A 20009-nucleotide genomic window follows, 5' to 3' on the forward strand; every position below is an offset into this window, starting at 1 on the left:
CTGCTTGCGTACTACATTGAGCAGCTGTTAGTTTCTTTGTGGATATACAGCATACAGTACATGCATAGTGCGTCCTACTTATTTCAGTTTTTATTACTCCTGATATTATTCCTTATTATTAGCTTTATATGCTGGGTTGCCCACTTGATCATCCTGCAGACTGGTAATATTGGAGAGGATTCAAACTTGGTCTTTATTTTGTGGCAGACAGGAACTTTTCCAGCTGCTTGAGAGGAATGTGACTGCTTCTCCAAGTAACAGCATTGCTTGGACAAGTCACGTTCTGTTACAAAGAACTGCTGTAAAATATTCAATAATCAACTTTTCTTTTTCTAAACAGCTGTGATTATCCTTATTTTAGAGGTAAAGAAACTGATGTTCGGAAAAACAGGTAGTTTTCCATAACAGTATTAAAATTTGTTTATTTGGGTGCTATGCTGTAACCTCTCTCTTTCTCCCAGAAAGACCTGCTGACTTTTACAGTGGAAAATAACTCCTTTTTAAAATATATATACTAAAAGGAAGCCTTTATTACTAAGACAAAGCAGGTATCAGCCTCAGTCTGCTGCTGCCTAAATCTGCGCTTTGGAACTAAAATGCTGATCTTACAGTTGCCAGCTTTTCTTAATTTGTTTTTATACAGTAGAGGAGCTATGCCAGGTATGTCTAGCATAGCACTTTGCCTCTGCTAGCAAATACAGCAGTTGCCTGCTATACTTGTAGCGGTACTCCCCCAAAATGCTAGTCTTTCTGAAAAAAAGACCTAGTTTCCTGAACCATGAATATTAGCTTTAAATTTAATACTGCTTGGTGAATTTTGTGATTGTAGTTGAATGATGAAGTTTTGTGGATCGCTGTATTTGCTAAGTATGTTAAGTGATGAAGCTTTAATGTTTTGCTGCTGTGACTCAGTTCGAAAAATGTATTTGCATTGCCCCAAAGTGAACTGTGTTACTAAAGCAGTGCTGGCATCTATTATCAGAAGAGTTTCTACATTAAGATTAAGGGCTTTGAAATAACTACGATAAAATACCCATATTATGCACCTGTGAATCTGTTTCTAATAGAACATAGACTTTGTCACCAAAAAGTTGTTTTACGGTGAGCTGCTTTTCTGTCTGCAAATCAGAATTTAAAAAAAAAATTCTAACATTTTAACATGTTAATATTTTCTAATTTCTAATCAAGGAAAAGATTGTCTTCAGATAGGATTTCATATAGACCTTTCAGTAAACTGTCCAGCCTCAAATAAAAGACCCACAAAAGTGAGCCATTAAACTTCTTGGTAGGGTAAATTAGCCTCTAGTGTTGCTGGTGCCCAAGCTAGCTTGTTTTGAAACAGACCCTTTGTGGCTGCAATCCAGCAGCGATGCCAGGACACCTAGGGACATGAATCCAGCAGCCAAATGCTTGCTGCTGGAAATTAAAACTGTGCTAATGAATGCGATAATGTAAAACAGGAGGAGGATTATAATTAGGTCCTTCCCTGAGTAAAGATTGTTTCATTTCTATCAGGACATTGCTGCAAGCAACTTACCTTTGCAAACTAGATTAGGGGGATCAGGAAAAAACAATGCAAGAATCTGGGAGAAAGAAGACCCTCCCTGTTTGAGAGTTTTGATGCCTTCTCTAAACAGGTTTTGGGTTTTCATTTTTAAATCATCACTGCAGCTCCTCTGGCAGTTTTGTGTATAGGACTGAACTGGCAAAATGTTCATCTTTACATCCAAGTCTGGTCAGCTATATCTGGCTTACCTCTACACATGCACCTGTCAAACAGAGCTGTGAAAAGTTTAAATTTTAAAAGGCCTGTGAGAAGATTATTCACTGCAACTGCTATAGTCAGATATTCTGTGAAACTGCTTTCATTGGATTTTCAGAGAAATCTGAAATACTCTTGAAGATTATGTCTCCTAATTATGGTGATTTTGGTATCTGAAGGATATCTGAGTTAGTCACAGTCTGTGTACTAGGCCTTAACATCAACATTAGCAAAAATTGTAATTTCATTAAAAAAAAATCAGCATGTACTCTGACAGTGTCCAGTGATAGGTATTCTGTTGCAGGATTAACAAACTGCTTTGAATCAGTGTCTTAATGATCTTTTCAGCAGTTATAGTAAGATGTGTGTCATCTAAACATGTTTGGACAGCTGTTGGGTGTTTTTGTCATTTACTATTTGTAACATACCAGAGGAGCTCATGGGCACCTGGAGTCCAAGGCAAGGAACTGTTCTCATAAAGAGCTCAGCCCTGGTTATGGGGTCTCTGGGTTCAGGTCCTTTCTGTTTGACAAGTTTTGTTGCAAATCTGTAGCAGCAAATTAAATTCATACAGCCGGAACTGTTTCTCTTGACTACCTACAGCTGATCTTATTGTAGACTCTCCTAATTTTATCACTTTTTGTCATTGCCTATTGATATACAGACTCTTAAGTTCCAAAATTGATGAGGCTCTATTGCTGTTCCCATTAAAATCTTCTGTTGTTCTCGTTTCTTGATGTTTTTTATGGCAATATCATAAATGCATGTTTAGTTTTAGGGATTTATCCACTTTATCCTTCCAAACAAAAGAACTGAGTGGAAAATAATTTGGAAAAATAAATTAAACATTGATAAAAGTGGAATAATATATGTACTGACTTAGGGCTGACCAAGAAAACACAACCAACTAGAATGTGAGAAATTATGAGGAAAAAAGTTGAGAAGAAAATGAAAACCATAATTATGCCACTGTAATCCATGGCTGCTGCATTCTGAGTAGCACACACAGTTATGATAATTTAAGTCCAAAAAAGGGACTTCAGAAAGTACTGGGAAGGGCCATGGGAGTGTCTCGAGGCTTCCATGCAAGGAAAGACTCAACAGACGAGAACTTTTCAGCTTGGGATGGTGAGTGCAATGCAGTAAAGCAAAATACAAGTTGTAAGTACCATGATAAGAGATGTGGCAGCTCTAATGCTTTTCAGCTGGTAGAGATCTTAAAAAAAAATTGTACTAGGTGTACACGTGTGCATGCGCATATGGGTACGCATAAAATAGTGGGATGTTTAAGTAACATCTTACCAAAACAGAACAGTATAACTTATTGATTGCCAAGATAATACTAAGAAGATGAGAATATTTAGTTGTTGTATTGAAAAAGAAGAAAAAAAAAAAAGCCAGTGTGATGTGAAGGACCTTCTAACTTCATCCTACATGCTGCTTTTTTGCACCTATCCTAAGTCCACCACATGCCTGTTTCTGTGGCTTTGGGGCTGTTGAGGGAAATGCCCTATGGACTGAATAGCTGTAGCCTGCCTTCTGTTCTGATGCCTTGTGGGTCTGGGCCTGGGGCTTGCACGTGCCCTCTTCTTGGCACAAGAAAAAATAAAAGCTTAGCACAAGAGAAAAATAAAGTTCAGGAAGATTTCAGTGGGGATTATTTAGTTGCAGCAGGGATGAACCCCACTGTCCCCACAGTAGGAGTGGCCTCTGGAAATTAGTATTTGCAGCTTCTTGTAACACAAGAAATAAAAGGTCTTAGTTTGAAATTATTTGGTAGCCACATTAAAACAAAAAGCGGGAAGTGTTTTTTTTACAGGCTGGCTGGTCAACCTGCACAAGTCATTGGCACAGAAAATTGTGTAGGTCAGAATTGCAGGACCAAAATTGCAGCCTTTTGTAAGTTGCTGGGTACAGGCATGGGTGGGTAATAAAGGTGCAACTCTGTTTTAGGAAATCCCTAAATTGTTGTTTGTCCTGAAGCCAAGGATGACAGTTGCTCCAGGATACTCTGGAAGATAAACTGACAGCTTGGTGGTTTTGTGGTCTCACCTTCTGTGGTATGAACCCTCACCTTCTCATGTTTATGGACCTTTGGAGCCTGTAGAAGCCCCATGTGGCTGGTCTGTGTCCAGAGCCGCTCTGCAGCCTGATAAAAGGGGCTCTGGGTTCTCCGGCAGCAGTGTGTCGCTGTGGGCCCAAGTTACTGAAAGCATTTATTTTTTTTCCTGCCGAGTGATATGAGATGCAGAAAAGTGTAAAATGTGTGAGGTTTTTTTTGCAGTTTTATTATTGTTTAGTGTTTTCTATCACTGTACAAGCATCAGTAATTTCTTAGTGTTTTTTAGGTGAGTTGGGCGCAAACTATTGTTTGTATTTAATTGCAGTCTAAGTTGGAAACCTTTCTGTGCCATTAAAATTAATGGGAGTTTTGTGTGCTTATTGTTCATTTTATTAACAGGAGGCAAACATGCTTAAAATGAAGAGTCTGCTTGGAGATAAGTGTCTGAACATTGAGTTACAAATGCAACAATTAATTATGTAACTAAATAATTGTATGACAGTAAGAAGAGGAGAGAGTGAAAGAGGGAAGCAAGCAGCTTTTTGGATAGAACTGTCAGTATTTGGCAGTAGTATCATCAGGTGCTTTCAAGCGTTTAATTTATAAGTAGTTTACGACTTAAAACCATTACATTATACGTAGGTGTTGCAAACTTAACAATGTAGAGCTAGAATTGTTTTCAGAATTGTTAGTCTAATTTCTTGTTATGAGATTTTACCCTTTTAGCCTTGGGCTCTGGCTAGATTACAGAAATTATTATTATTTCTTAGCAAAATCTTTTAGTTAAACACCCTTTAACAGCTAACAATTGGGAAGCACTCCTCTGGGACTTAGTTATCCATATGTACATTCTCACCTACATGCTGCATGTATTTTCTAAGTCACTTATCTGTCATTTCCACTCACCTCCTCAATAGGCTAGTGATTTTTTGGCTTATTTTAAAGAATGTTAGTTGACTGCCAGGTGTTGCTGGCTTGCTGATATATTTGGAAAGTTTGTGTCTAAATTTGTATTATTTTTTTATAGATATTAGCCCCTTTTAGTCAGTTGGCTCAGCTACGGTTTCTGCTGTTCATTTTTGGATGTCTCAGGTTACCACTTCTGCCATTTTCTCCAGAAAATGACAGCAGATTTTTCTCTTTTTAAATGCATGTATTTTAAAGATAGATATCTTACCCCCTTTTTAATAATTTGAGGATACATCTTTCATATCTTTCTGATATTTCCACACCCACCTAACCCCGTATGTTTTGTTGGTTTGCTTGCTCCCTAGATGGTATCTCAGCTTGAAGCCCAAATAGCTAAATTGACTGAAGCTTTGGAAAATCAGACCAGATTGTACCAAGAAGTTCTAGAGAGGAGCAGGAAAGCTGAAAAATGTTCTGAGACTTTCCAGGATCAACTGAAACACTTGGAAGAGGAATTACTGTCTGTACATCTGATGCAAGATGGTTTGAAGCTTGAGAAACAAAAAGTAGTTGCATGCATTATTTTCTTTCACATAAAAGTCACTAAATACAGAGATACAGCTAATTGTATTGCATTTATCAGCTGGAGTATCACTCACAGTACTGCAAGTAGTGCGAATTAGCAAAGTCAGGCATCATGTAGGGAGTAGTAATATCTTTTCTTTGACCCACAATTTTAGTTGGAAAAAGTAGCTAAGCTTTTGAGTTCAAAGTCCATTTAATGTGAAAAAAACCAAACCAGATTAAAAGTAGTCTCTATCAATACATCAGAAGTCCTTCAAGGATTCTCTGATTTCAAAGCTTTCTTTGATCTCTCCATCTTTCTCTAATATATCATCTGGTCTGCAGTCTCTCAAGATCTTGCAGTCCTTGATTCTTTTACATCCTTAGACCATCAAGGCTACCAGTATTTTTTTATTAATTGTATGAACGAACACACTGTTAACCTACAACACATCCGCGTACTAAGAGTTTGAAAAATGACATACTAGCTGGAAGGCTAAACCAGCCATCCAATACAGCTAAGAAAGACGAAGTTGGAGCATGTTACCAGGCCAAGATCAATGCTTAGAAAGTTGAATTTGCAAAGAATCAACAATTTGGTGCTGTCTGTTTTGCATTAGTCTATGACACAGTAACTTTTATGAATGAAGCATCCACCACATTGGGAGCAAACTAGAAAATGGAGCTGTTCCTTCCCCTCTGAGTCCTCTGTGAAGAACATGTGGCCCTAGTTTCTTAATGTCGGTCTAGATTTTACTGCAATAAAGAGATTTTTGTTGTGATTTTTTTTTTTTCTGTTAATGAACAACTTCAGCACTTTCTATTGCTGCTGCTGTTTTTAACTTTTTGAACTAGAAGGATCATGAAACAAAAAGAGATTCTTGCTATGTTTTATCATCTTGGGCTCAAGCAACAGTTATGGAACCGGTTTGTTGTTTTCTGTTTTGTTTTTCTTTGTTGTTTGCAAAGATTGTGACCTGCAACAGGGGTAAAATAAAGGCAAACATAGTTCTTAGTGAGAAGGAGAGCTTTGGATTTTGCAAGAGAGGCTAATTGAGACCAGGGAACAAATGCAATTTTTAAAGAGCTAGCAGGGCAGGACAAAACCAGGAAAAAACAGGTTAAATAATATTTAATATCGGTATGTGTTCACATCAGTAAACCAGATGGAGATGCAATTAAAATAATCTTTAAAGCAATTTGTAAATCAATAACCGTTATCTCTAAAACTTGCTGTTCCAAAGAAAGGCAAAAGACTGATCACATTAACGTTCCTGCGTCTCCTCAGACTACATGAGATCTCACCCATGGCACTGTTGGTAACAGTTTTACTCATTTTAGAGTTCACAGCAGTGGGCAATCACAGCACTTGCAATTAGTTGGGATCTATGTCTGTCCTTTCTAACTTCTCCCTGCCAATGCATGGCTGTGTAAAGTGGCAGAGCCACAGACAGGAACTGGAGTCAGAAGCAGACATGTATACTTAGTGCTCTTCTTACTGCAGAGGCAAAATCGAATCTGGTCTTGCTAAGAAGATAAATACAGTACGTCCAGGGATTTATGAACAAAATAAATGTTGACTAAAAAAGGACGAATGGAGAATTTGCAATTGTGTCAGAAGTGTGTACTATAAACATAACCTTTCAGTGCATTATTTCTTGTGGATAGTGGACTTGACTACATATAGTTGGTTGCGGGTGTAGGGGCAATTGTCTTTAAATATTACTTCAGGATTTTTAATGACGTTTTATTATTCTTTTACCTACTTTTCCACATCTTATCTTAGTATCTGAAATTTCTGGAGCAACTTAATGAGAAGATGAAGCTGGATAGCCTAGCAGCAGAGGTTGGATTTGATATGAATGTGGATGCAATTCTAGCCCGGGTAGACCAGTTAGTGAAACTGGAAGGTGATGCAGTGATTGAAAACAAGACTATGGCATATAGCCTAAGAAGGAAGGTAGGCAAAAAAGACATACTCTTACTTTTTGCTTCAAAGATAAACATTATTAAGGCTGTATTTCTATAGTGGCTTGCTGGAGGCAGCAGACTGGAGCTTCATATATGTGCAAGGAATTTCAAAGATGTTCATTAGGTAAAAAGAAGATGGTTAACGTTTGCAAACTGTGCAAACAGACTGCATATTAAAACAAGTAAAACCACCAGTCAGTTAAATACATGGTACTGCTTTTCACAGCTTCTTAAATAAATGTATGAAGTTATGCATGTTTATATGTGTATATATGTCTACTTTTTAATACACATTTATAATATACTTCTGTAAGCAACTACTGTCAGTATTTAAATCTGAAAGGATCTGCTGGGAAGGAGGCATCTTACACAAACATCTACTGATGTCTAGTAGGACATCAGTTGTACTTCATCAAGAATTTGAACATTTCCAACAAGAACTGTGCTTCTTTAGGAGCAAATTGGTTGAAATTTGTTCCGATAACCTCTGTCATCCTGTTACGACAGAGTGAAATTTTCTGGTTTTAGGCTTATCAGGATGGTTTAGAGCTTAGAATTAGGTCTAAGGTTTAAACCAACACTTTTTTTTTTTTTTTTTTCCTGGAAGCAACTGCCTCTCTTGCAAAGAGTACAGTATGTATGTTAATACTCCTCCTCAGATGTTCCAGAGTAAAGCCTGGCAGCTCAGCTCAGGTAAACTGAAAACAGGTAGCTTCCTGAGCACCAAAATTCTAAAACTTAGCTGCTGGACCTTGTATAGGAGCAGTGGATGAAACCTTTCTTGTTTCTGTATGTTGGTTCTCCTTGCATGCTAGCCTTAATTAATTAAGGATGGAAATATCTTAAACTACCACCACCACCAAAACCACTGTCTCCTTAATTAATCTCTCTTACCTCTTCCATTTGACAAGTCTTATATTTCAGACAATCTCAGATGTTATGAATGATGCACAAGTATTTATATTTAAATAGCAGGCAGTCTACATGGATGGAAAAGCACAATGAATTGGTAATATAAGAGGTATCAAGTTATTGTATATGTTTATACTGCTTTACAGAGTTTTCAAGAGAGGAATAGGAATTGAGGTTAAAGAAGCAACATGGGGATTAATTCTGCAAAACAATCTGTGTGGTACTATTGTCTTTCATGTATATTGTTTTTCAAATATCCTTGTGTTCGGAAAACTAGTTGAAGACTCAGAAAGAGAAACTTGAAAGCAAAGAGCTGCACATGAACCTTCTGAGGCAGAAAATAACCCAGCTGGAAGAAGAGAAGCAAGGAAGGACTGCCTTAGCTGTGGAGAGGGACGAGGCCAATTTTGCTGTCAGAAAGTTACATAAGATGATGGAGAGGCTACAGAAGCAGCTTGATCTGGCAAGGGAAACAAATACTGATCTCAAAGCCAAGCTGTCTGAAACAAATGAACTTAAGGTGAGTTAAAAGGTTACATTTGTGCTTCTATCCATTATTCTTTTCCAGTTGGATACAGCTGGAGTTCATTTACAATAAATGTGTTCGTGGAGAACTGCTGAAACCCATCTAGATGGGGAAAGCAAATACAATATTACAACATTTTGGGTATTTTGCAAATTGTCTTAATATACTAAATAGCATCTGTAAAGTACAATGTACATTTTCAGGCTAGTGTGAGAAAAATATGATATATGCATCCCTTTCTTTCCTGTAGATATGGCTATAATCTTATATTTTCCCATACATTGCTCACAGAAGATCTATTCTGATAGGTATGGGGGGAAAAAAGTTTTTTTCCCCATATAAACCAGGCAAGATGCTAAATTTTCATCATTCCTGTGTTTTATTACACTCCAGCAGTAATAAATTACCTGCTTTAACGCAGGTGAAAACAAGTAGTTTGCAGTCATTGATAGCTCACCACTGCTGGAAGAAAAGAAGATTGAATTTATGTGAGTTTATGTCTTGTGGCTGATGGAGTGAAATAGATAAGTACGTGCATGTTCTAACTGAAGGATTACCAGCAAAACATTTGGCAACTCTTTTTCATACTGTTTTTCCAGGGGCTAGCAGAAAGTGGACTCTCACTGTGGGTTTTTGTCTGTCAAGTTACCTCTTTTCGCAAAACCTGTAGAGAATTATTTGTCTTTGAAGCAAAAATATTTTTGTTAATTGAGTTGGTGCACACGTCCATGTGATTTCATGAAGAACACATAAGAAACCACATTAAAGTACTTACTATGATTACTCCTGATTATCTGTATTATTTGTTTGTGTTAGATGAAAAAGTGTGACAAATTTAACATTACTTTATGTTTTCGCAGATCAAAACTTTGGAGCAGAACAGAATAATAGAAGAACTCAACAAGTCTCAATGCAAATTGGAAAGAATGAAAGAAAAGGCTGAGAAACAGCTTACCTCTGTGAAATCAGAACTTCTTTTAAAGGAGCGTAAAGCTGCTGAAGATAAAGAAAAAAACAAAAATATGTTAGAAGCAGTTACCAGTGAGATGAAGGTGCTTAAAACAACCCTTGCAGAATTGGCAAAAAGGGAGAGACAGGTAGGTGTATAGGTATTTGACAAGTGCTAGCTGTCACTTAGAATATAAGAATGAGGTACAGGTGGACCAGCTAACCACCTGTGCTGAAAACTTTTATGAACATTATTAAACAAGGAAATTTCAGCTCACACTTGTGAGCCAGTCACAGTGGTGATTCTGGGTGGCAAAGCTATTCTTTAAGTTATATATGCAACAGAATATATAATAAACACAGGCATTGTTTTCTTTGTTCACTGCAAAATATTATATCACCTTTTGGAGAAGTATAAAAATGCTTTAAAATCCTAGTGTCTTTTAAAGGTGTGTTTTTTCCATATGTCTTAGGTATAAAACTTACTTGCATGTTACCATGTATAGGTCATAAATTCAAAGAATGTTGGAAAAGATCAGAAAATTAAAAAAACCCAAAGAACAAAACAAACCAGACTTAATATTGAATGTAACTATTTTGGACTGATTTGTCACATATAACTTTGTTAAAGTTTAGGTAAGAAAAAATTTTTGTGATAACTCACCTTGGGGACGGTATAAGGAGTATGTGAAAAACACATTAGTAAATGTATTCCATTCTAATTTAAAAAAAATTGTGAAGTATGTGTGTAACAGACCTGCATATTGTGTCTTGTAGACGGCGTAATTGTTGAAAGCCAATGGGATACTTCTTTAAAATAAAAAACGTGTAATTTTAAATCCCTTATTCCAACTGCTTAGAACTTTGTTAGTTTTTCCAGCTAAAATTTTTATGCTGTGTGTTTGCCTTAGCAATTACTCTGGATGAAATTTAAGAATGCTATTTCAAAAAATGAGTCTAGAAAAATCCTGTTTTGCTCACACGGAGAAAAAACCCAACAACCTGAGGATCTTTCTTCCTGAAAAGCTTTAGCACTGTTTTATTTTATAATGCAGGTTAGAAATTTGGCAGGAAAATTTAATTTCTTCATATGTCTCATGAGGAAACAGAGCATCCTGCAAACAGAAGGAGGCAGGAATTATAGTCAGGAAATTATTCCGTGGAGTCATACATTGAGTACTTGCTAAAAACACACAAATGCTGAATTTTTACTGACTGAACCCAAGACATTTCAAGCCACTTGAATACTGTCACAGTGTTCTTTGGACAAATTTGAAGAACGTGGGAAAAGTGAGGTAAGTGGACTACAAAGGGTGGAATGCTCAAGCTTTCTGGGTTAGTGAATGAAAAGCTTCAACTTATAATTCACCAGCATCCAGAATCATCTGCATCACAGGAACATTTCAAATACCTGTAGGTGGAAGTATACTGCTAAACTGGGAGCAAAGCAGTTTGCGAAACCAGTGCCTGGTATTTGTGCAGTGCTGATTAGCAGTAATGACATTTTGAGAATATGAGAATTGTTGGTAATATTCATAGCATATTCTTCTGTATCTTAACAGTTTGCTTAGCTAAAATTTGTTCTTAAAATAAAGCTACTGTTGCTAAATCAGAGAATTCATTCTAGACTCTCACTAATTAACATGTGAGTTTTTATCCTGACTTCTCCCGACCCATTATCCAAGGAGAATTCCTTCCTTGTCCCAAAACCTGTGTAGTTCTTCACCTGCTTTGGACTCACTCATTCTTTGTTCTCAGGGAAGCTAAACAAGACCAGACTTCTCTCACTCTCTGTGAAAGCTAGTAAATTCAGATGTTAAATACTTCTCTGAGCACATGTGTATATATTTAATCTGAATATAAGCTGTGTCACCTGTGTGTGTATGCACATTAAGAAAACTACTAGAAACTGAAATTGCCCTTACCTGATGGAGTTGTTGATGTCGCCAGGTTGACTGCTTGTACATGCATTTGCATATTTTTTTCATGTATATATCACGTTTTTCTCAGGTTTACTCTACTTTCCATGGATATCACTATGTGTAACGTTAAATAACATCATAATACTGCGTGGCTACTTTCCATGCTGTCAAATTTAAAAGCATACAGAATTGAACTACTGCTAACTGGTTAAGACACTGATTTGTCTTGTGATCATAAAGAAAGGCAGAACATACCCAAGTGAAGTAAAAAATTAAGATCATATTGAAGTAATTTAAGATTAACTCATAACTGGGATTTAACACAGTGTTTCTGGTTGTTCTTTGCTCTTTAGACTAGTAATTCCTACTAAGTTTAAGAGGAAAAATTAGCTTTGGCATTTCTGTGTTTTGTTTCTTTTTTCAATATTTTTTAATCTTTTTTTTTTAAGAGAATGCACAGAATCCAAGCATCTGAATTGTTAGAAGTGAAGTCCTGTAAGTAGGGTGTAATAACTCTGCCAATCTGCTTTAGGATTAACAGTCAGCTCTGGTGACTGTAGCAAATAACAACAAAGCATGCATATTCTTGAAGACATATAAAACCATTAAAGAAATGGCATTCAAAGCATTATTAAATCATACTACAGAGCAAAAAACAGAGGGGTCAAGCTATATGTGAAGAGTCCAAAAAGTACATATTACTAGAATATATAGAGAGGGGAATCAGTTGTATATTGAAAATTTACAAGACTAAGTGTAAGTTTACAGATATCCATACTGGATTTCCTCTGCCTGTGGGGTGAACAGAAAACCTCTCTGACTTCATATACCATTGTTTCATATTTCTGAATATAAATAAATAACAGCATAGCTGACGTGTTTTAATAAGACTAGATAAAGGGTATGCATAATGCCTGACGGCAAAAGGATGTTCACAGGGACTGATAACATTAGTATGTGACCATTGCAGTCAACCACGGATTAAAATCTGAATATATTTTATTTTTATATCAATTTAACTAAATTTGCAGTAGTACGAATATAATTGTCAATGTTTTGGTTGAGGTTTTGATGGTTTTATTGTAAGGATTTTTTCCAGTCTTAGTTCGACCTCCCCTTTATTTTTTTCCTTTCTGTTGGAATAAGACCCCTTCTACTTTCCTGTAGGTACAGAGTGAAAAGAAAATGTAGTGTCTATTTTTTATTTCTGCTCCCCCCTCCTAATATCTTGGGTTAATACTCTAAATTGCATTAATTTCCCCTCTTTTACTTCAGAAAATTTTACTTACTGGATAGAAGATGCAAAGAAAAAACCTTTAGTTTTGAGTATTTAGTGATGTTTGTCTTTTATTATTTCTCTCCTTTACTTCAAATTGTGACTAACTTAGAAATATTAATTGCTATTGAAGAAAGCCTTAAATAGAGAGTTAGGTGGTACTTCTATTAGCTTGTAGTATTTCTGTTCTTAATACCTCTGTTGTATCGTTTTTAAAGCTGAAATACATATCTAATTTTTTTATAGCTCTTATATGTTTTAGTTCAAGATGTTAAAAAGTTATTAATGATGTGCTTACAGCAGTGTATTCACTTAAGACTATAAACACACATCTTGCTCCACGTGAGACGTGCAATAGTGTTCTAAAGATCATCTAGAGTGTAGCATCTGTTGCTTTTGTTTGAAGTTTTTAAAATTCAGATTGATGTCCTCTGGTTGGGCACTTTTACATCCAAGAATGATGGTTCTCTTTGTCAGTTTATGTGGAGAATTTCTCTTTGTAGTCAACCCTTTTCTGCATTTTCACTGAAATACAGCTTTGTCTGCACTGTTTTATATGCCACAATATAATAGTCAGAAAAGTTTTTTTGGTGTTATTCCGTTAAAGTGGAAAAACCCCTTCAATTTAAAATTCACATAAATGCCCACTAGCTTAAAGGATTTCTTTAAGGGGTCTGTGTGTTTTCCAGTTTAGGTTATTTGCCAATGAAAGTTATTGAATTCTTAACATACTTATTGTCCATTCAGTATAGCTATGACCTGCTTTTCCCATCAGAAAGGAAGAGTGAGATGATTGTGTATATGTTTTTTCTTTGTATCTATTCCCCCTGGCAAAATTCTGCCAGATCAGTAATCTGCATCAGTGTATCAAATTTAATTTGATTGCATTTGATACATGGTTGTAATGCAATTTGATTTACTCACAGTTGCTGTAATTAAGTTGAACATCTTGCAATAACAAAGATATGAGAGCAAGAAATTTGGTGCAAGGTGCAGATGCTGGGATCGGTTGGGTTTGTTGTATAGACATCTTGTGGGGGTTTAATTCATCCAAAGACCGGATCTTTGCAGAGGGCTGCCTTGATCTTTTAACATGAAGTCTGTATGGAAGCAAATTCCAGCTCTGCTGCCTGCTTATCCTGTCTGGTTAAAAAAAAATGTTTAAAATTTCGATCCAGATGTTTAAAAAAATCTTTAGCTTCTGCTAATTTGTCTAGCACTCTGCCAGAGCTCCACATCAGTGACCTCCCGGCTTGGTACTGAAGAGAACTTGGGGGTTTTGGTGTTACATTGCTCCAATGTTTCATCCAAGACATTGCACTGCCTTGGTAATAAAGATAGCTGGGATGGAAGTCTCAAATCCTTCTGCCCTATACTGTACTGATGGCAGCTCCTTAGGGTTTGGTACTGGGATGAAACAAACTGTCTTTGGCAAAGTCTTGGAACAGAGACCTTGTTTTCAGGGGTTTTTGTAGCTTGCCTCACAGATGTTATGACTGCTTCAGAGTTCTTCACAGTGTTCTTGAGGATGGACAAGTATTTCAGGAGTGTTTTTATCTCCTCCTTACCATTAACCGTCAGCATGACTGGTGGAGTGAGGGTGCTGCCATGCCAGAGTGCGAGTCCAGCTTCTTGATGGTTTTGATGTTTCTGTGACATTTTGAGTCTTTGTCATACTTGGGAATGGGGATCTTGACATTCAAATAGACAGCAAGACAAACGTATTTCCTCAAATATGAACATTTTCATCTTTTAATTGTGTGTTGATGATAAGGGGTGTTAAGGCATCAGTCATTTGGACTGTGTAATGCATTGTCTGTTGAAGTTTGACTGATAAAGATCCATATTGTGAGTTGAGAAGAGTAAATCAGCATTCATGTTCATCTGATCTTACGTTTTCAGTCTAGTTGCTGGCAGAGTCACTAGTGATGACAATTACTTGTGGTTGTTTGTCCATTTGGAACTGCAGAGAAAAAGCTCTTTTCTTTAATTACTTTCCCAAATACCCTTCCTATGATATATTTTCAGCAGCTACACAGAAGAAAAATAAGCATTTCTCAGGCTGTGTCTTGAATTTTGGCTGCACCTGATTCCAAGTCAAAGTCAGACCAAAGGATGTGTCAAACATCCACTTTTCTTCTAACTTCTTCCTTTCTGCTGTGTTTTCCACAAAAAAGTGCAGGGTGGAGGGGCGCGGTGGCAGGCAGTGGTCAGGAGCTCGAGGTCAGGACCAGCACCTTAGCCTGTGCTCTGGGATGTGCCCACCAGAGTTTCCACTTGTCTGTATAGTTTGCAGGCATCTAGGTCAAGTAAAATTCCTCTTCCCATCTTTTCCTCAGTTTTCGCTGTTTAGGGAAGATATGCTTCTGAAGGATACTAAAGAACACTTGAAACTGCATTTTGTGTTCAAGATCCTTAGAACCTCAGCTATTTACTTTTTTTTTTTTCATCTGAGGTATGCCCCAAAAGACTGTTTCCATGTGCTTCAGGTCTCTGTATTGAGCAACAGCAGAAATTCCTATATTTTGCACTGCTAATACAAATGCTTGTGTTTGTAGGTATATATGCATGTATGTATATGTTTATTCAGGCATTTCCTTTACTTGATACTTAATTTATTAGTAATTCCTTTCTGTTTGCTCTTGCAGCTGGCAGACTTCCGGGAGGTCGTCTCGCAGATGCTGGGCCTCAACATTGCCAGCCTGGCTCTTCCCGACTATGAAATCATTACACGTCTTGAAGGGTTGATTCACTCTCATCAGCACCACTACTTCCCCTGTGTCTGCCTCAAGGACGTGGCAAGGGCACCAGAGGAACACTCGCAGAGAAACGTACGGCTTCTTCACTGAAACGCACGTTTTGCAAGGAGACAGAACAAAGTAAAATTTTCTTTTGTGCTTCCCTACATGCTAGACATGCATAGAAAACAGATATTTATTTCTGTTCCCTACTCTACAGATACCGACTTGGGCTGATTTTTAGTGTTTCAGTAGGGAGACTGAGCTGAATGGATAGAGTAAAGCCAGCGGCCTGGAGACAGCAAAGAGAAAATCCCTGGGCAGCACAGCACTTCAGTTATGAAAATGATAGGCAATATGTGAACAACGTATAGCCCTCCAGTTTCATTTCAGAGGCATTGAAGGCATGGGCCACCTGAAGTCAGTTTGCTATTTTGGGAAGTACTTGCTAATGAATGTCAGCTTCAGTGACATTCCTTGTGCTATGCCTCTGGGCAACAGGGATGGAATAAAGTGAGGGTTGTCCCGCTGCTGTTCTGCTTGCAAAATGGGACCTCTCTCTCTGTTTTTACACATAAGGACTTGAGCTTCAAGGCAGTTAGCTGGAAGTTAGACAGATAACTATCATAATTTTGGACTAAAGGTTTTTGTTTTTTTTTTTTTCTTCTGTTGTTTTCCTTATTCTGCTCTTGTGCCAAAACCAAAAGTTACTCTTTTTCAGCAAAGGCTCTTTCACAGGTTCCAGTCACGTGCCTGGTGTAGGTATATTTGGTAAAATTGCATGTTGACCTTGGTCATGTTGCCTTGAAAATTTTTCTTCAAGCTGCTGTATTCCTTGGGCAATTAATCTATAGGCCAAATAAGTGGCAGTTCTTCCGAGTTAATAAAAAGTTATTTTAAAATGCTTATCCGCTACAGAAAATAGTTGAATTACTAAAGTCTTTATTTTCAGAAAAGCAATGATGAGCTGTCCAAAATCACCTCTTAATCATAAAATCTGCTTGTCTATCACCCTTTCTGAGTGTTGTTAAACTTCATGATTTTTTAAAAGAAATTTGAACAATAAAACTGTTTTAATAGCACACTCAAACATGATTCTGTATTTTTTAGTCATCTCTTCCCATTATATATTTTATATGAATGTGTACAACAGTAAAGAAGACTTACCTATTTATTTCTGACCATTGTGGACTTCGTACAGTATCTCAGCAATGATAACCCACTCACTAAAATGGAGCACACTATTGTAAGAAAAATGAGACTTTTTCAAGTAAGTGTGGCAATTTTCGTATCTGGGTAAGGACTCAAAGCATTATAGGTTGGTTTTATTTCACTTGCCTCTGAAGAATCATTTATCAGTGACTTGTTAGTAAAAAAACAGAAAACACCCATGCTTTTGTAAAATTAGTCATTTGAGGAGACATGGTAAATCATATATTCTTATGCTCCTGTGGCTACCTGGAAAAAAATTAAATTTCCTGTCTTGTTTTATAATGTAACATTGTTTTTCCAGTAAAGCGAATGGAATAAAGGAAAAAAGTTAATATTAAATTATATAGACTTAAACTTAGGAAAGCACCACAATTACAAAGTAAAATAAAATATTGAAATGTAAATGTTTTTAGTCATGATATGTTGGTTGGGAATTTAGAGGGTGGAAAAGGATGTAATAATTTTCTAATTCTTTGTGAGAGAATACAAGTAGTTTCAGCTTTTGTTTTGCTCATTTTGTAGGCACTTCTGCTTGAGTTATTACTAAACAACAAAACCTGTTTTCTTCATCCATGTTAATAAATATTATACAAAGCATATTTTACCATTTTTTGCAAGTTAACTGAAGTTCATTCCAAAATTAGGTCCACTCAACCCAGATTGTACATTCATAACTTTAAGAAATAGTCTCTGAGAGGGCCAATCATAAAGTAAGTATGCACATTTGGCCATATTTTATGGTTGTGCGATGATTTCCTAATGTCTGCCAGGAGACTTAAAATCTCCTGCCATGCTCAGCAGTCTTGTATCCTGCCACCCCGTGACCAGCCGTGGCACCAGCAGTGAGGTTCCAGCCCCACAGAAGCCACCAGCAAAGTTCTCTGCATTACTTCAGAGGAGGCAGGTTTTCACGTGGAGTTGGTAGCAAAGCTTGGTTGCTGTCTTGCATGTTAAGCCAACAGAAAGCAGAATAAGGGCTTTCTAATTTCTTTTTTTTTTTTTTTTTAACACAGTGGATCTGTATTTTTTAAAATATTACTGCTAATGTTCATCAAGTAATATGGCTTCTTAGCTGGCTATTAATATTCCCTGTATTTGCTTTACTTTTGGAAGAGTACCGACATCTTTGTTCATTTAGCCAAAGCAAATACAAAAAAAAAAGTAAAGAAGTAATTTGACATGAACAAAGTTCAGGTGATTTTTGACCCATGTAATTTAATTAACCCCTGAACAAAGTTTAAACTGACTTGCAATCTTTTTTAAGGTTTGTTTTATACAGCATTGAACTTAGTCTTCCTTTTGGAAAAAAAATAAAACAGGCTTATGAGTGTTTTTGACATTTGTTTCCAGCATTTTCTTACTTTTTAAACTGAGATGTATTCCACACAAGACAGATCTGATAGAAATCTGAAAGTGTGTATTAAGGCTGTGCCAGCAGATTCCCCTCTTTCAGTAGATTGTTTTTACTCAGTTTGTTTGTATTAATAAAAGGTATGGGATTCAGAATTTGCTATCTGTTCATAATTATTTATGAACACTCTTTTAATGTGGCAAAGGATTCTTGATTTATCAACAGAATACATATTAAAAAAAAAAAAAGTAGTATGTGTGAAATCACAGAATGGTACAGTTACAGGGCTAGATTTTTTTTCTCCAAATCATAGCTGAACCAACTCCAATGCAGGCGATGTCATTATTTCAAATTGGCAGCGTTAAAAAAAGGCAAAACTCAACAAATTAAAATGTTGCAATTGTAGATATTGAAATGAAATACTTTACATGCCATAAACATCGTATGAATGAAATCACAATGCAAATAGAAAAATTAGTGTTATAACATTAGGAGCGTATTAAATATATGCAACTGAATTTTTGTCTATACAGCATATTGCTGACGATACATTCTTTGAAACACAGGAATGAATGCAGTAGAACGCTGATTCCTCAAAGAAATTAAGTGCAAAAGCATTGAAATGCTTTGCTGAATTAGGATTAGGAAGCACAAAGACAGATCACATTAAATTACTCTTAGGCTTCTTTTGCTCTGGAGTTTATTATTATTGCATAGAGCAGTTTGCTTGCTTTTCCTCATTTTCTTTCTGTGGATGATGTGTGCATCATCCATGTTTCCCTAGGGATGTTCAGTTACTGCATTATTTTGCACATTATGATGGTGCAGGGGAGGGAAAATAAGGATGACCCATGTTGTACAGATTTTAAATAAAAAAAAGCAGGTGCGGAAGCAGGCACGTTTCTAGAGAAAGAGGCTACTGGATAATGTATTCTCCCAAACTTTTTCATATGAAATGGAAGTATTTTTTAAAACTACAGATGCTGACTGTTTCTCTTGACCATCAAAGAGAAAAAGGGGGAAGAATGGAACAAACTGAAGTGAAATTCTCTATGAATTTAGAGAAAATGGATCTCTGATATTACTGAAGCACAGAAAACAAAATTAGTTAACTATGTGGAAAATAGAAAAAATGATAGTTTGCCAGAATAGAAATTGGAAAGAACGTTCAAACATAATCCTTTTCGAATGGAAGATTTCAGATTGCTTTGTTCTTCTGTCAAAACAAGTAAGAATCCTCTATGGCAATGTTGTTATTTTTTTCTGGAAGAAAGGAGGATGACTATATTAGACTGTACTCTTAATTACTCAAGAATAACTGAGTCAGAAAGAAAAGATCTACAAAACAAGGCAATTTTCTTGTACAAAATAGACAACAGTTTTAGTGTCAGCTAATGAGCCATGAGACAAAGAAGAACACTTTTTAAGAACACTTTTTTTTTTTCAGAAGGCAATAAATAAAACAGTTGAGATAAGTTTTCTTGTTTTTTCCACTGTGATTACTTATACTTTTGGTAAGTAAGAGAAACAAGAAAACGAAGATTACGATGTGAGAAAATGGGGTCCAAACTGTTGTCTTCCAGGTGGTCCCAGGTAGAGAAACCAACTGTCAGACGGCTTCTGGTAATGCTGCGGATGGGACTGGAGAGCAGGAATTCTAACCAGGCTGGGAGCTGAAGAGGGTCAGGCCCCCGGCTATGGACACGGGGCAGGCACGTTTCTAGAGAAAAAGGCTACTGGATAATGTATTCTCCCAAACTTTTTCATATGAAATGGAAGTATTTTTTAAGACTACAGATGCTGACTGTTTCTCTTGACCATCAAAGAGAAAAAGGGGGAACTCCTCTCCTGTGAGG

The 20009-nt window shown here is 36.6% G+C and overlaps 1 protein-coding gene across 1 annotated transcript in view; it reads left to right on the plus strand.

Annotated features, from left to right (window-relative positions):
• CCDC170 (coiled-coil domain containing 170) overlaps nucleotides 1–15701 on the plus strand; it is a 39853-nt gene extending 24152 nt beyond the window's left edge. Inside the window, exons 6-10 of the mRNA XM_009884048.1 lie at nucleotides 5099–5299; nucleotides 7084–7257; nucleotides 8458–8700; nucleotides 9567–9803; nucleotides 15501–15701. Coding sequence (XP_009882350.1) covers nucleotides 5099–5299; nucleotides 7084–7257; nucleotides 8458–8700; nucleotides 9567–9803; nucleotides 15501–15701 — 1056 coding nt within the window. The remainder of the gene's footprint in view (nucleotides 1–5098; nucleotides 5300–7083; nucleotides 7258–8457; nucleotides 8701–9566; nucleotides 9804–15500) is intronic.
• Nucleotides 15702–20009: the final 4308 nt, after the last annotated feature.

This window comes from Charadrius vociferus, unplaced genomic scaffold, assembly GCF_000708025.1.
Source record: "Charadrius vociferus isolate BGI_N301 unplaced genomic scaffold, ASM70802v2 scaffold494, whole genome shotgun sequence".
NCBI lineage: Eukaryota > Metazoa > Chordata > Aves > Charadriiformes > Charadriidae > Charadrius > Charadrius vociferus.